This window comes from Anopheles arabiensis, chromosome 2 (assembly GCF_016920715.1).
Source record: "Anopheles arabiensis isolate DONGOLA chromosome 2, AaraD3, whole genome shotgun sequence".
Classification (NCBI taxonomy): Eukaryota; Metazoa; Arthropoda; class Insecta; order Diptera; family Culicidae; genus Anopheles; species Anopheles arabiensis.
In genome coordinates, this window is record NC_053517.1 from 26,949,378 (window position 1) to 26,966,003 (window position 16,626).

Below are 16,626 nucleotides of genomic sequence, written 5' to 3' on the forward strand. Positions count from 1 at the left end.
TTCCCCGCTACAACCGGCAGATAAACAACGCGCGACGTTGACTTTTAACGTTGTGTCGCGTTTCGCTTGCAAGCAGCAGATCGGACGCCATAAGTAAAGCTTAGCCGATGGGTGCTCCCCACGCCGGACGGTTGTGCAAAACCGCTCCAAGCAATGGGCGCATCGCACCGAACAGTAGCGGACACCCTCCGCGCGTATTAATGGCTGGCGTCGTGCTGATTAATGGGCCACACTTTACCGCTTAATCGAATCGCATCATCATTATCGTTGTTTCGGTACAGGATTTTGCTTTACTGTTTGAAAGTTTCCAAAACCGGCGCACGTGTTCGCTTCAAGACGAATCGCTTTAATGGACTCAGAGTATAACGTTACCCTTCTTTGTTATCTTTGTTATCCCTCCCGTTTTTTGCAGCCGTACCGATGAAGGTGAAGAAAACGGACCTGCCGGTGCTGCCGCAGGACACGGACATGCTGCCGGCGCTGGACGACGGCTCGGACGGTGCGTCGGACAACAACTCGGAGGACGACGAGGAGGAGGACGAGATGGACGACGAGGAGGACGAGGAGATGCTGGGCGACGAGCCGATCGAGAGCGAGGACGACGAGTACGATTCCGACGAAGACTTTGACTCGGGCAGCGACAAACCGGCCGCCGGTGCGGACACGATCGATACCGGTTCGGCCGCCTGGGATAGCTTCACCACACCGCCGCCGCCCGCAACAGGCAACAAGGATGCGCTCAAGAAGCAGCAGCAGCCCGACAGCCTCGGTGCCGGCATGCTGTACGCCGCTGCCGGTGGGTATGCGGCCGCCAGCTCGACGGAACGGGCGGCTGGCGGTATCGAGCTGGTGACGACACCGATCACGGCCATCCCGACGCCCGACCCGTACTTCACGCACTTCGATCCGCGCAACGAACACCAGAGCTTCAAGGTAGGTGCGGGGCCCCGAAATTGATGTTTGTATATGCTGTTCGTAGAATTTGCACGCCGAATTTCAGGAAGCCCAGCAGCGGCTCGAGGAGAGCCACCGGGAGAAGGTGACGCGCGTGATGAAGGACTGGTCCGATCTGGAGGAGAAGTACCAGGACATGCGGCTGGCCGACCCGAAGTCGGCGCAAACGTTCAAGCAGCGCATGACGGCCCGGTTCCAGGTAAGCGTCCTGCGGCTGTGTCTGTGTCCTGCCTGTGTTTTTTTTTTTTGTTTTGTTTTGTGTTTGTGTGCTTTCGTTTTGCCTTCAGCTTGTCCATCCTACCGCTCCCTTTTTGAGGTTCCCAGCATTCTCCTCACCCCCATGTTGCCCTGGCACTAGAGCCACCGTTGCATTTGCACTTTCCACCGTTTTGTTTTGGCTGACAGTAAAATCATGTCATGATTTGAGTCCGTGTCCATTTGGATCGCGTTTGTTACGAAATAGATCGCGCGCGTCATTCTGTCTTTCTCTCTCTCTTATTCTGTTCTGCTGAAACACAACATGTCCATGCATGCAATGTGTGGTTTTTCGTTGTGTTCCGGTAGATTCGGACGTACATGCACGCACCATAAACTTTAGCGTGGTAGTTAAAACCCCCTTAGCACACTTTTAGCGTAGTTTAGAAGACGAAAACAATCCCGGGACCGTGGGCAAACAATCCGTAAGAGTGTGTGTGTGTGTTTTTTTTTAAATTAACTGTCGACTTCATTGAGCTGCACATCACAGAGAGCAAAACCACATGGGCGAGCCACATGACCGAGCACATCATGGTTACAAGTTTCAGTACCATTTCTTGCCCAAACTTTACTTCTTGTTTGTCCTGTTTTAGTATTTAGACATGCATATGACCGAGTTTTTGGAGCAATGTCCCATAGCAAAAGTACAACCAAAAGCATTTGAATAGTCGAGCGAGACGACACACAATCAAAGTCATTCGAAGAATTGCAGTAATGATTATTGCCAAGCTCTAAAACGAAACAAAAACCAATCGCTTCGCTCCCTTGCACTCGTTAAGGTTGTTTGCCCACCGGTGTCCTCCCAACTCTCCACCTTCAATTGCATAGTTTTAGATTGATCGTTTGCTAGTAGTTGATGCCTTGAGAAACCAACAAAAAAAAAACGCAATGTTCCGTAGCGAATTACAAATCCTTACCACACATACAACAGCAAAACAAAAATGGTGACATGAGTTTAACGGTCGTTCGTTCGTAACTAAAACCGGGCCACCCTTGCTACTGTGGCCGTCCCCCCTTTCCGTTCGCGTAATATTTTAGACTTCTGTGCAGGCACTGGAAGAGGAGGGCAACTCGGAGAAGCACCAGCTGGCGGCGATGCACCAGCAGCGCGTCCTCGCCCACATCAACCAGCGCAAGCGGGAAGCGATGACCTGCTACACCCAGGCCCTGACGGAGCAACCGCCAAGCGTAAGTTTTCGCCCCCACCCCTCCAAACAACAGCACAAAACCGAAGCGCGTGCAGCTGCTCATTTCCGGTGCTTCGGTACGGGACAAGAAATATGAGTCTTTCGGTTTGCCAAACGTCCGCGAATGTCGCGTCCCGGTACGCTCGTACGTGCTCGTTGCTCCACGCACGGGCAGGTACGTTCCGCAACACGTTCCCATCATGCTGGTGGACAACTTTGATGGAAATATCCCGTTCATTCCACTGTTTTAATGAACTTTGGTTGGTGGAGTTACGTGTGGAAAGCAACCGAAACCGAAATAACAAAAAATGGAAAACCCCCCTTTTCAGTTGTTGCGTTTTGTTCGAATTATGGTAAAGCCTCGCAGGGCGAAAGTACGTGACACGACGTGGTTTTTAAGTCCCTTGCAATGTTTATGCTACGGTACCGCTGTGGTACGGATTCACCAATTGTAATTAAACTTATCGCCACAAGTACAAACCCTCCCGACGGTTTGACCGGCTGCTCCCGCTTCGATTGGTTGTACCGTTTCAGTGACACACGTGCCATTTTTTTTATACTCATTCATCTTTATCCTTCCTCTATCCAGTCCCACCGGGTGGAAAAGTGTCTCCAGAAGCTGCTGCGTGCGCTCCACAAGGACCGTGCCCATGCCCTGTCGCACTATCGCCATCTGCTCGGCTCGGGCGGTACCGGCGGCCTGGAGGCGGCTGCCTCCGAGCGTCCCCGCACGCTCGAGCGGCTGGTCGACATTGACCGCGCGGTCAACCAATCGATGGCGATGCTCAAGCGCTACCCGGAGCTGTCGGTGAAGCTGTCCCAGCTGATGGACGACTACATTCAGGCCCTGCGCTCCAAGGACGAAACGCCCGGCTCGATGCTGGCGATGACGGAGGAGGCGGAAGCGGCCATCCTCGACAAGTACCGCATGGAGATTGAGCGCAAGGTTAGCGAGAAGGAGCGCCAGCGGTTGGCCGAAAAGCAGCGCAAGGAGCAGCGGGCCCAGGAGCGTGAGAAGATTCGCGAGGAGAAACTGCGCCTCGAGGCGAAGAAAATGGAAGCCGCATACAAGCAGCAGCAGCAGCAGCAGCAGCAGCAACAACAACAGCAACAACAGCAACAGCAGCAGCAACAAAAGCAACAGCAAGCTCAACAGCAGGCGCAAATGATTGCAGCCACATTCGCAGCAACACAGCAGCAACAGCAGCAGCAGCAGCAGCAGCAACAATCGATGCAAACCCAGCAACCCACACTGTCGGAGCAGCCGCAAACCCAGAAGCAGCAGCCGGACATGGAAGCCCAAAAGGAAACGGAAACCACCAAGGATTACTCCGAGGAAGCGGTCGTGACGTAAGTACCAGCAGTAACAATTTCCCAGCACTTCTCTGAGGCGATAATTAGCCGCCGCTCTCTTTGGCTGTTTGTTGTCTGCGTTCGCCCTTTCGCTCGCTTAATTAATCACCACCGTGTGGCGTTGTCAACTTTGTCTCATTTCCGGTGATGCAGAAGCCCCCAGCCGACCGCACTCCCAACAGTGGACGATGAAGCGGTGCAGCGCGCGGTCGAGGAAGTAGCGGCGGCCGTCGCCCATCAGGAAGCCGAACCGAAGATGCAACACGTTCTCGCCCACGACATTGGCCACGGCGAACCGGTAAGTGGAGGGGTTGGAAAACAAAAACGAAGAAGAAGAACAACCAAAACCAGTCCATGGATAGGGATTTCCGCTGTGTGAGCAAATGTCTTGCACTGACTGCAACACCAAATTAGCGACAATGTTGCGCGGTGTACGTCATGCGTTAACTTGCCGAGTTCCGGAGATGAAACTTTTCCTCAAAGAAACCGTCACAGTTGACGGCAGGGATGCTAGTAGAGCAAATTGTTGCGAAACTTAAACCCCGAGTTAATTATCGTCCACACGTTTTCTTCCCACCAACGCAGAGCTACTCGGTGCGGCGCGAGGTGTACAGCTCGAGCGGACGGGACAGCAAGAACGTTTACTTTACGGTCGGATTCGCCGGCGTTGCCCTGATGGCTGCGGTCTTTGTCGGTGTTGCCGTTGCCAAGTGGAAAGCTTCCCGATCGCCCCATGCTCAAGGATTCGTCGAGGTGGATCAGGTGAGTGGGGCAACTGGGCACGGCCAGCGGTGCCCGGGGATCGTGCTGCACTACAACAGCAACATTCTTCCCGTTTTCCAGGCGGTCGGTGCACCGGTCACACCGGAGGAGCGGCACGTGGCCAACATGCAGATCAATGGGTACGAGAATCCAACCTACAAGTACTTCGAAATTAAGGAGTAAGCACAGCTTTTGGCAGGACGCGGCAAACAACATCCGGGCGCGCCACCCGGCCAAGGCCACCCGAAACCCGAAACGCTCGATTCGGGCAGCCCGGCAGGGGGTGGTGTGTGTGTCAGAGTAGAAGGCAGTGTAGCATGCAGCGCAAACAGCAAGAGCAACCCAAAGATACTTCAGCGAAGCTCTAAGATCCTTGAGCAAGTCACGATTAATGTCACGTAGAAGAGAAACAGAACGCCGTCAGTCAAGAAGTCAGTTACCGCTCCCCCCGCAGGAGGGTGAAAATAAAATGGAAGTGTAAAATCGATATTTGTGGTTTAAGAAGGAGGGAAAATAAGAAGAAGGAAATGACACATATAACCACACACACACACACGCGCGCGCGCACAGACAAGCAAGAGAAAGAAAAAGGATGCAAAAATACCAACCAAAGGCAGCAAAACTCTCTCAAATGGCGCCTCTCCTATAATTCAACTATTTAAAAAAAAACAAGATGCGCAATTTTGAGGAATGTTTTTTTTTTGTTTTAATAAGCACACACACACACACGCGAACACTCACAAGTTGATCGATGTTTTGTGAATACTCATTCTAGTCCTATCCCTCTGTTGATGAGGCGTAATCGCGAGCGTATGGCATTTTAAGTGATGCATTTTAAACTCGATTTGTAGCTCAAAAACCATCACGATCACGAAATGTGTGCGTGTAGCTACAAGTGTGTGTGTGTGTGCGTGTGTCTGCGCGTCTGTGTGTGTCACGTGTGTAAACGAACGTTTCGTGTGTGTAGTGCGCAAAGAAAGCTTGTAAGGCAGCAAACCAAGTCCGATCATTTGCTGCGGTAACAATTTGATGAAATTCCCAACACATCACACATACACTGAGTGTCCTTTTGCGTGTAGAAATATATATAACAAAAAAAAACCACAACAACACGGGAGAATTTGAACGTTTAGAAAAGTAAAAATGCCATGGAGCATTAACCACTCTGCTACTACTAATTGCTGCTGGGGACAGAGAGACGGCGCGCGTTTGTGTGTGGTGATCAGCAGCAGTAAAAACATCAACAACAACAAAAGCAACAACAAAAAAACACAATTTTTGCAAACTATTGTTTCAAACCGTTTTCCTTTCAACCTATAATCTTTACAACCTATACGCCTCCCTATATCACTCTCGACTGTACAACCCCCGAGACCAGACGTAGAGCACGACGCTACCAAAGAATAGTATGAAACAGTCACCCTATAAATTACATAGTTGAAGCTCTCGCTCTCACTCTCTCTCTCGCTCTCTATCTTGCTGCGGCTCACGCTCTAGTCGCTTTTTTTAACGCGCGCGGGCAAATGGCCACAAACGAGCAAATGCATTATAACCGCAATTCCACAGCACACACACACACACATTTCACGTAGAACAGTGCGCAATAGCCTAGTTGCTAGTGATATGGGGCAGACCGCAGAGCTGCTTCTACCCTCAAACTCATCAACTCACACCACCGTCACATCCACGTCACCTTCCCAGCTAGGATCCAACCAGAAAGCAAACACTCATGAGAGAGAGAGAGAGAGATGGAGAGTGCCAGAGCCAGAGCCAGAGAATAGTTAGATAGCTAAGTAGCTAATTAGTTATTAATTTTCTACAATCGATCGGTTACGCAGCTCAGGTTAACAACCAAAACCGGCATCATCCCACGGCTCTTACTTCAGGCGGGCAATCACATCCCCTCCTATCGCTTACAACATACGCCCTTAGCGACCGATCGATCGAGGGAGGTGGGACGGACGCAACCGGTGCAACTAAACCACAAACACACACACACACATACACGTACACAGAGACACGTACACTACTACAATACTTCTCATTTGATAAGCTTGTAAGAATATACATGCATTAATAAACGTACATTATACAACCAATTGCATTAGATCTATATATCTATATATTATATATATATTCGCTTGACGCGCGTTTTGGGCCTGGGCAGGCGGACGATGGCACAGGGTGTATGTTGATGGTGACGATGGGTGTAAGGGAAAATGCCCTACTCTCCCCCCCCCCCCCTTCCACCAATTATAATCAAGCTGCAAGGAAGGGGAGGGCATGCGAATCTCTTTTGCTGCACAGGCCCTGGCCTGCATAAATCCGCGTACAGGATGAAAATGGCTCATTACACCCAGCGCATCAAACAAACAGACAAACAAACAGGATTGAAACAAAAAGTAATGCCAACCCGCTATTGAAGTATATACATATATTTTTTGTAATACACACACACACACAAACACAACCTTTCCCAAAAACACACACACACACAACTGCTATACGCTTTGAAATTTCATATTTATACTACCTTAATAAAACAGAAGAAGAAGAAAAAAACAATAACAACCCCAAAAAAAGTGACGTAAACGCATCTGCTATATATTTACAATTGAAAAAACGAAAACGGAAACAAAAGCGTGTTATAAAAGCAAGTAATTCAAACAAACAAAACAAAAAACGTAACAACAGCAGCACCAGCAAGCATTCAGAACAATAAGAGATGCAGTGGATGTTGGTGGAAGAGTAATAAAACAAAACCAAACAGCCACACACTAACACATCAACAACGTTTGCATAATACTCTCGTCTGGCTGAAGTGGAAAAAGGAGCAACAATCCATGGAGATACACGCACACACACATTTTACCACCCAACCGAACCATGCCAAACCATAGTTTGCAACCGTTCCGAGTCCCCATTCTAGTCTCCATACTAGGCAACAGACGTGGTTTCAGAACAAACGAACATCGAGGCGTTTTTTGTTTAAATTTTCCTCCTATCACACCTATCCTTACAAAACACACCTGTTAACCCTGGACACTGGCTCCTTTACGCTTTCTGCAATAACATTGTAATAAAATAAAATGAAAACAAACAACCCAAAGTTCGTTCTTGCAAACAACCCATTATCACACCTATCAAACCACCAAACGTGTGCACTGTTGAATCCACAAAGCCACACCACTAGAGCAGGCGTGCAGCAGAAGCAAGAGAGATGTTGCATCAACAATAATTTTACAACCCCTCAACTAAAGACATGAAAAAGAAGAAGAAAAAACAAACTGAAAACAACAACAGGATAACAAGACAGTGCAAACAAACGAGAGCTTCTTTCGCATACTAGCATTATATTCGCACACGTCTAGGCAGCAAGCAAAGCAGGCGGCGCAGGGTATTGCATTTAAAGCACAGGGATTTCCTCCGGGCGTCGTCCTTCTTCTTTCGCAAATCATCTCACTCTCGCTCTCTCTCACTCTGCCTGTTTTTTACCACAAACCACACACACACACTCATTACGCTGCTCTTAAGGCCGGGTGATGCTTCCGCCCGCAGCAGAAAAGCTATAGAACTCCACTAATAGATGTTTTGTTTTGTTTTTTTTTTTTGCTGGCTTTGCCAATAGAAAAGAAGCAGTCCGTGACGGAAGATATAGAGAGGGATGTAAACAAACAAAAACACACACAGCAAACCTGCAGGCAAGACCGATAGGGCCAAGCAATTGGGGGGAAAAGTGCAACAAAACTAAAACAAAAAAAAAAACCGCAACACAATCCACAATCACTCAGCTGAGGTTACAGTCGGAAAATTGCATCCTAGGCAAAAAAAAAGAAAATTCGTCCATTTTTGTAGGATTTTGCGACGCGCGTTAATATAGGTGTTAGAGAAACAAACAAACAAACAAAAAAAAACAAATGCTAAACAAAAAAGGAAGCAAATCTTATCGCAAACAGATAGTGTATGTGTGTGTGTGTGAGTGAGTGTCATTAAGCTCCTTTTTCCGCCCCTCCCCACACAGTCACGCAGGGCGGAAATGAACTACTAATTATATAGAAAGGCCGAAGATGGCGAGGATGATGATGATGATGGTAGTAAATACATCAGTGTTACAGGTAGCGCTTGTTGACAACACTCTCTGCACACTTGACAAACGTGCTGCTGATAGTGGTAGCCTGTGAGAGCCGCCTGGCCCAAACAAAGCTGTGCAGCGCTGAACAATCTTACACGTGAAACACGCTGCATAATGCACGCTCTCCTCCTAGGGGGACTGTAGAAGGCTTTCGATACCATCATGCATAGAATGTTGATTTCTGTTACGTTAACGCTAACCATTTTTTTTTTTTTTGGACTGGTACGTTCCGGTCTGCGTGGGGTCAACCCCCCCGAGGTCAACCCGAGCGACCCGAATGTACCGAATGCAATGTCGTATGCCTCGTATGCGATCACACACACTTTTGTTTGTGCAATGGTTTTGTACTAGCTTGTTTTTTTTTTATCTTTCATTGATGGGTAGCTGCTATTACCCAAATAGTGGGAGCCACCCAATCATAGCCAGGCTGAGACGGTCCGTGACCCGTACACATTGCCGTAACTAACCGCACTATCCATTAGTTATGCTCTACTTTAACGTGTCCGCTTGGTTTTGGCGGTATACAGGGAGTTGGTTGTCATCCCTTTCTACTGAGTCTACTACTATTGCGGTGGCTTGGTTCAATACACTGATTAAATGAAATTTTGAAAATATATTAAAGAAAACTGACTCAAAATAATAAACACCCAAACACACAGCAGTAAAAGAAGGTCATACTAAATAAAGCGAAAGAAAAAGTAGTGGAATAAAGAGAAGAAGAAAAAAACACACACACAACCACACAACACATATATATAATCTATGTATAAAGGACAGCAAAACGATTGGTAAAAGAAAGAAATGTAAGCAACAACCAAATAATAAAAAAACAACAGTACTAAAAACATCTACGCGAACAAAATATAAGCGAAGGCAGCAGTACAAGGCAACACAATAAGAAATAAACAGAACAGGCGGGAAGTGACGGTTAAGGGACGGTAAACAGCGGAGCGATTAAATGCATCAGAGTGGTGGAGTACAGAAGGTGGGTGCGGCCAAAAAAAAAACCGGAACCCAAAGACCGGTAACGCTGGCCACGAATGGTACGAATGCCCAAGAATGAATGCATAGAATAGATTATATATCATGTATAAGTATGAATATATTTATATACAACACACATATAAGTGTAATGATGTAAACATTTACAGATTAGTTTTAATAGGTGATCATACACAACAAAGAACAGATGTGAAAAGAACAGCTGCGGGAAAGGTTAATAACTAACAGGAGATCGAGCAAAAAAAAAGAAGGAAGCAAGCAAGCAAGCACATGCTACTGGTGTAATTAATTTAAACAACAGCAAAAAAAAAACAACCGCCCTATTAAACAAGCAAATAGATTAAAGCATTGTTGCGCATCTCAACACACACACACAATGGTACGCAAGGAAAATGTGAGGCAATTGGCAGCCTATTCGAACGGAGTGAACGGTTGACGGATCTGTGAGACGGAGAGTGAGCATTGTGGTACGGTTTTGTGGTGTGATTCTGTATGGATCGTTTAATCAAATGAGCCAACCACCATAAGCACTTGCCACTCTAGATCTGCACAAACCACAACCAACCACAGTGCTGTCAGCCGAAAGAGCGAACGTTCATTTCGAGCGACACCTGCCATCGAGTGTCGTCGAATCCCGTACGAGATAAGGATGCGATACGATGGCAAAGCTAAAATACCCTAAAACCCGCTGCATACTCTTACGGTTAAGCTGAAACGCAAACAAAAAATGGCACGAACAGTGTGTGAGTGTGTGTAAAATGTAGCGCCAGCGCGCTAAATTGCTTGTTAGTTTGTCCAGCAAATTACGATAATAATCCAGCAATTGCAGAACCGCCTCCAAACGCTCCAACAATTGAACATGCCACTATTAAGAGCAACCTAAGACACAAACACCCCACACCTACACAAACACTCGCACATACACAAACTCGCTATATACTCTCAAATCAAACAACAACAACAAAAAAACGCAAGAAACAAATATCTAACGCAAAGTACGTAACAACACACCTGCTAAATCAAAATATTCTGCTTGGGTTTTGTGTTTCACTGTTTTTGTGACTTCCGTGTATGGGTTTTACGTGAAGAATAACCGAAGTTTTCTCCCTCTCCCCCCAGTTTTTTGATGCTATATATCGTTGTTACTATGCTGCACCTTTACCTTCCTCTCCGGTGCGTGAGGTAGGCGTGAGATGAGCTACTACTAACTACTAACTACTTAATACCTAACACACACACATACACAAATACACGCAGACACACAGGGGAGGATACTTAACAAACAAAAATCCAATTTTGATAAAAAAAGAAACAACAACAACCAAAACAAAAACCGAATGGGTAAACGGAAGTACTAGCTTGTAGAAATCAATGGCACACTAGTGAACTCCTAACACACAAAACTACACTACGTCCTACAACAGCAAGTACACTCCTGGGTGAAGAAAACTAAAAACAAAACAACAAAATAATAAAAACACAATATTTCCCATCCATCCTTGAGCACACGAACCCCCGGATGGAACAGGATTGTTGGTCATCCAATAAGTGGAGGGAATCTATCGTAAGTGGGAAATAAAGAGCAAACAAACCCTTTCAGAAACAAAACAGAAAAATGGCCACATCATTCAACCAAACATATATAAAAACACCCAGGCAGACAGTAAACACAGCAAACAGAACAGAGAGATAGAAACAGAGCTCAAAAAGGGGGAGTCGAAAACGGTCCAGCCATGAGAGACAGTAGGAAAGGAAAGGAGCATAATATGAGCGAGCATAATGGCAAGAGCAAATTGAAAAGCAAATGCAAAACTTAGTCAAGTCAGAAGAAATGCACTGCAGCAAAGCAGCAAAGTAGACAACAAAACACAATATCACAACATCATAATGTGTGTGTGTGTTAAACGAGTGTGGCGTGTGTTGAAATGATGTATGTAAGATGAAAAAAAAACAAAAAAACAGCGCAGTAAAACAGATGGAAAACCAATGTTTAAATAAAAAGTACTATAAAAACGAGGTATCTATATAAAACATGTATCTTACTGAGAGAGAAGGATTGCAAATGGTAATGAGGGAGGGAGCATGTATCAAATCCTAATATCTACTAACTTACAGAGGAGTGCTTTTTCGGTTTCTTCGGATGTAACCACCTTGTTTGGAAAGCGGGTACACATCATTGAGCAACAAAAAATCGTTTTCGTTTATTGTACTTACTCACTCGTCGAACAAAATGCTGCTTCCGTCCATAAAATCGACTCCATCCACGGTCGACTCGCCATCCCCATCCAGGGCCGGTGTCGTTGCGTCCAGTTCTACCCGCTTGCTTTGGAAAAAGTTACCTTCCGACGCTTCGGGGTCATATAAGCTACCGGTACTAGCGGCAGTGCTATCGTCCTTTCTGCCACCGTTTACCACCGTTGTCCTTTCTCGGTAGTTTCGTTCGCTGTAGGTACAGCTTATCTTTTCCGGATACTGCCTTCCGGACCCAACGTCATCAACGACACCGTCCAGCGGTAGGTGCGTCTGAATGAACTCGTACACTTTCTGCTTTTCCTTCGACAAATTGTTCAGCTCGTAGCGCAAACGTTTCGTAAGGAGCGATTCGGTCATGAAGGAAAAGTGATGATGCATGCACTGGTACGTAATGTCGGTGTCGGCCTGCTGGCAGATGTTTAACCATCGCTTGACACACTCCACCGGGGTGGTGGTGTGACCCGCGAACAGTGCCGGATTGGAAAGTATGCCACGGGCTGTCATTACGCCTGGAAGGGGAAAGGGAGAAAGTGACCTTGTTAGTAAAACTGGGAGCGATTGCTGTACTCAATGTGCTCGGCAGTGATTGTCATATTGATTTTAATTTTAAATAGCGCTGTGTGAATTTGTCCCTGCAGTTATGGCACTTGCTATATGAGAGGAATGTTTTAAGGTTTTTTGCCACATTTTAATACAAATTATGGTGTCGAGGGTAATCGTAGTATGTACGTTTGGATGATAAAAGCGATGTTTTCCCTTTTTTAATTTTAATTCATCATTTTCTTTACTTTTTTACGTGCGCTTGTAACTTTGCATCACACTGTAAATCATGATAAACAAGCGTTGGTTACCGATGGCAACCATGGTTTGGTTATTTTTCGTACTTCCTAGCAATCTTTGGGCTTTACTATTGTGTTGACTTCAGTACAGTGTGCTAACCAAAACTAGTTAAAGAAGAGCGAGATTTGCACAAAAAAAAAAACACATTAAAAGTGAATTCATCCTCCAATTTTAATGTCCTTCGCTCGAGCCAAAAACACCGAAAAGCCATCTAAATTGAACAAAAAAGGCAACCTACAGTCGGGAAGTACTTCCTCCCTTTCGCTGCTAGAATTGAACAATTCAAACGAGGACATTATTCAGCAGCGCATCAACAACATTCGGATGGAGCTGGATGACACGTACAACATATTCGTCAACGCACAGGAAACACTTTCGTCCATCTCGTTCGAAAACCTAAACGAACGTCTCAGCACGGACGAACGACGCCATTCGATGGCGGAGCCACCTGGGCCAGGTGCGGTGGGCCCAGCGCAAGAGCTCGCCCTCGTGCATGACGCCCACAATCGTGTCGATGTGGCGAAATCGCTCGAGCAGCTGAACGTCCTCCCGAAGGAAGCACAGCGTACTAAATCGGTCGAGGATATACCGGAGCTGAACGCATTTTTCAAAGTGATTCAAGACCTGACCGAAGGGATTAAGAAGATAAGCAGCCATCAGCAATCGATCACCGAGCTAAACCAGGACATTAACACGTTCGGCGAGCATACGGCGAAACAGTGCGCCGGCGCATCATCCCTCTCATCCCTTTCGAATCGTATGGCGGGCATGAACTTAAACTGAGCGTGAAATTTTCAATAAATTTGCTGTTTTCTCTGTCACCATTAAAATCTGAACGTCCTTTTCTTGGCGTAGTTTTATCGATTGCCTCGATACGTACCGTCGCACTTTGTTTGCAAGTACATTTGTTCCGCATCGTCCAGCGTGAATATATCACCATTGGCAACCATTGGAATGCCGATGGATTGTTTGATTTCCTGCAGCGCGTCCTTATGGACCGGAACCTTCGTCATTTCCGGTGCAGTGCGACCGTGCACGGTAAGGAATGTTATGCCGGTGGCCTCCAGCTGACGGCACATTTCGATCGTTCGTTTATGGTCGGTGCTCGATAGCAAGCGCACCTTTACCGAAACACTGAACGTGCTGGGCATGTTTCGACGCACCGTTCCGAGCATATCGGCTATAAGTTCAGGAGTTTTCAACAGCGCACTTCCGTACCCTTCCGCCATAGCCCAACGCTGGGGGCAACCGCAGTTGAGATCAACGCCATCGACGTAGCTGCAATACGCAAGGCAGGGCATTAGCATTTCATTAAACGTTTGTTCTCCCAGTGTACACTTACGGGTAGACCATCTCGCTGGCGGACAGGAAGTCGATTGTGTTGTTGGCAGCAAATTGTGCTATTAACGGTGTGTCTTCTAAAAATTGAACAAACATAAAGGTAAGTACAGCTACGGTCCCTTCTACTGTCGCCCTCCGGTGATTACCTTCGTTTGTGGTGAACTCATTCAGGCGTGCCTTTTCGCTCTTGCAGAAGGAATCAGCCATTATCATGCTGGTAAAAGCTAGATCGGTCCCGTACGAACGTACCAAATGGCGAAACTCTAGTCTACGGTTAGAAATGAGTCAAAGATTAGTTTAATGTTGCCACAATGATACGACACATTGCGGTTCAAGATGGGAAAGGATTCGTACTTGCTGTATCTTACCATCGGAGCACAAATCTTTAGAAATGTGTTTCGTTCGGCAGCGGAGCTAAATAAATCTCGAATGTTTGTTTTCTGTTTCATGTTGAAACCGGTAAAATAATACGTAAAACGAATTTTGCACAGTTTGCCGGCACGAGGTTTTCACTAGCGAGCACCCATCAAAACAATCAAAACAGTGTGGCCAGTTTATTTTGGCAGTTTTCGGTAGGCGCATCAAAATTTTATCGGTAGTTTTCGGTAGGTTAAAACTCGAAACTTAACTCGAGTTGAAAGAAGTGAAAGCGAAAGTAGTGTTAAAAGGATGAAGGGGAGGGGTTACTAATGCGCAAGATGAAAGTTCCATTTCAAAAGAATATGCATTCTTTACCTAGGATATGGATTATATTTGGTTCAGCGGTTACACAAATGAAGGTCTTTCTGAAGTGTTGATCTGTAAATTGTACTAGGAATTCTAAGCCAAAGAAGGACTAAGATGCACATTTTCTTCTCAATGGTGGCAAGTTCTTTTTCTCGCTCCTCCACGCGACCTTAGAGTCGCTGCAGTGCTCCATCGGATACGATTTTCAAGTGGAGTACCAATTCAGCGCAGCGCAAGCCGAAAGAAACGGAAAGGAAGGGATATGAGGAAAATACAATGAAACAGCGCGAGCGAGCGTTCTTTTCAGTGAGAGCGCCTCGTGCATTTTAAAGACATGCAATAGAGCGCATTCTTTCCGTGGTAGCGCCCCATCCGCCATTTTTAATTTTTAGCCCAAAACAACGGACTTCGGATCCGATCTTGGGCCGGACTCACACCGTGTGTTTCTATAGAAGTATACTTACCCCTCGCCAGAAAATTTCATTCTCTTTGTCTGTGAGCGTTTCCAAATACACCGAGAAAGCACCTGAGAAAATATCTGACAGCATGCATTGACAGCGACTGACAGCATTTTCGATGAGAGAAATCTCCTCGGCATGCAAAGAACGATGAAGCTGAAAAAAAATTTAATTGGCAGTTTATGTCGAACGATCAATTATAGTTTGAATTTTTGCAGCCTAATAATCGTAGGAATATTACTAAAAAGTAAAAGAATTTTTTTTAACTTCATTTTAGCGATTCAAATGGATTTTTTCAACATCATTTTAAAAGTCTCATCTCGGCGCTTTCCGGAGCTTCTACACACACCGGCGTGAGAAACCGGTTGTCAATTCTCTTACAGCCATCCCAAGCGCCATAGATTAAGCTTAAACGACTGGAAAATTGAATATCCATAGAAAAAAAAAATGAAAGTTCCACAGCTTCATTGGTTTGACCAATAGATGGCGTATTACAACTCATCATTATATTGCTACCCTTTTCTTGCAATGTGTTTCGACAAGTTTCTTCTTATCATGACCTATATAACCTTCTAACTTTCTGAGCAAAAATCTATATAAATGGTCGTGTGGTCAGATACGTGGGTATCAACACCAACGACCATTACTCAAGTCTCACTTGCTTCAGTGCTGGTGGTTTCCATTGGAGTTTAGTATTTAAACAATCGTATCGCCGTTCTAGTTCTAGCGATGCATAACTTCAATGCGAAACCATGCAACAGTACAGAGGAAATGAGAAAGCTCTCCTCCAAGCGATGAGGCTGCGCTCTGGTACCAATCGAACACGACAACCGACTCGAACAAACCCATATAATCATATGGAGGTGCACTGTCAGACACAAACAAACAAACAAGACAAACATGTCAAATCCCATACATTTTTCATGTTCGATGTCGTGTTCGATTGGTGCTAGAGCGCCGGGTGAAGCTCAACTGGTTGGGGTATCCCACCAACAGAGAGCGCCACCAGCTTTTTCGCTATTTTTAGAATGCATGAGTCGTTTGCCGTCTGCTGAACGAAGTCTTTCTATATTCCGTTTAGGTAGAGAACTTGAGTCGTTTAGAAGCCGTTTAGTGGCCGTTTAGTGGATTTGTGGCACTTGGGATCTCTCAGCTGCAGTCTCGGTGTATGTAGAAACGCTCTGTCTGGTAAGCTTTAACCGCCGACAGCGAGATTCAAATTCAAATTTAAATGATTTTCTTTGACGAGAAATTCTCAGAATCCACGCAACTGACATTTTCTACTTATTATGAACATTAAATTTTAACGGATAAAAATAAAAAGTGCCAGGCAAACAAACGTGCATCAGCGCGATAAGTTACA

General features: G+C 46.0%; 2 protein-coding genes across 13 annotated transcripts in view; one reads left to right on the plus strand and one right to left on the minus strand.

The window, feature by feature from the left end:
• The window catches only part of LOC120898786 (amyloid-beta-like protein), a 70,728-nt gene extending 60,836 nt beyond the window's left edge, over window positions 1-9,892 (plus strand). For 6 of the 11 annotated variants that reach the window (XM_040305110.1, XM_040305115.1, XM_040305112.1 and 3 more), the window contains exons 6-11: window positions 413-933; window positions 980-1,153; window positions 2,248-2,397; window positions 2,986-3,746; window positions 3,903-4,047; window positions 4,335-9,892. In XM_040305110.1, coding sequence (XP_040161044.1) covers window positions 413-933; window positions 980-1,153; window positions 2,248-2,397; window positions 2,986-3,746; window positions 3,903-4,047; window positions 4,335-4,694 — 2,111 coding nt within the window. In that variant the 3' untranslated portion in view covers window positions 4,695-9,892. The remainder of the gene's footprint in view (window positions 1-412; window positions 934-979; window positions 1,154-2,247; window positions 2,398-2,985; window positions 3,747-3,902; window positions 4,048-4,334) is intronic. The other 5 variants (XM_040305119.1, XM_040305121.1, XM_040305120.1 and 2 more) reach the window with 5 other exon arrangements.
• Window positions 9,893-11,820: 1,928 nt separating this feature from the next.
• Window positions 11,821-14,632, minus strand: LOC120898787 (tRNA-dihydrouridine(20a/20b) synthase [NAD(P)+]-like). Of its 2 annotated transcripts, none has more exons than XM_040305122.1 (5): window positions 14,434-14,632; window positions 14,226-14,347; window positions 14,081-14,156; window positions 13,619-14,016; window positions 11,821-12,407 (listed from the first exon to the last, which is right to left on the minus strand). In XM_040305122.1, the coding sequence occupies exons 1-5, from the start codon at window positions 14,526-14,528 to the stop codon at window positions 11,860-11,862; spliced, it is 1,239 nt and encodes a 412-aa protein (XP_040161056.1). In that variant the 5' UTR covers window positions 14,529-14,632; the 3' UTR covers window positions 11,821-11,859. The 2 variants fall into 2 exon arrangements, with proteins under 2 accessions (XP_040161056.1, XP_040161058.1); XM_040305124.1 differs by having other exon boundaries at window positions 14,448-14,582.
• Window positions 14,633-16,626: the final 1,994 nt, after the last annotated feature.

Excerpts from the sequence above, each read along its gene's own strand:
- LOC120898787 (XM_040305122.1), bottom strand. The coding sequence starts at position 14,528 with ATGAAACAGAAAACAAACATTCGAGATTTATTTAGCTCCGCTGCCGAA. Across the intron at positions 14,348-14,433 it reads CCGATGGTAAGATACAGCAA|ACTAGAGTTTCGCCATTTGG; the intron begins GTACGAATCCTT and ends TTCTAACCGTAG. Across the intron at positions 14,017-14,080 it reads GCCAGCGAGATGGTCTACCC|CTACGTCGATGGCGTTGATC; the intron begins GTAAGTGTACAC and ends TGCGTATTGCAG.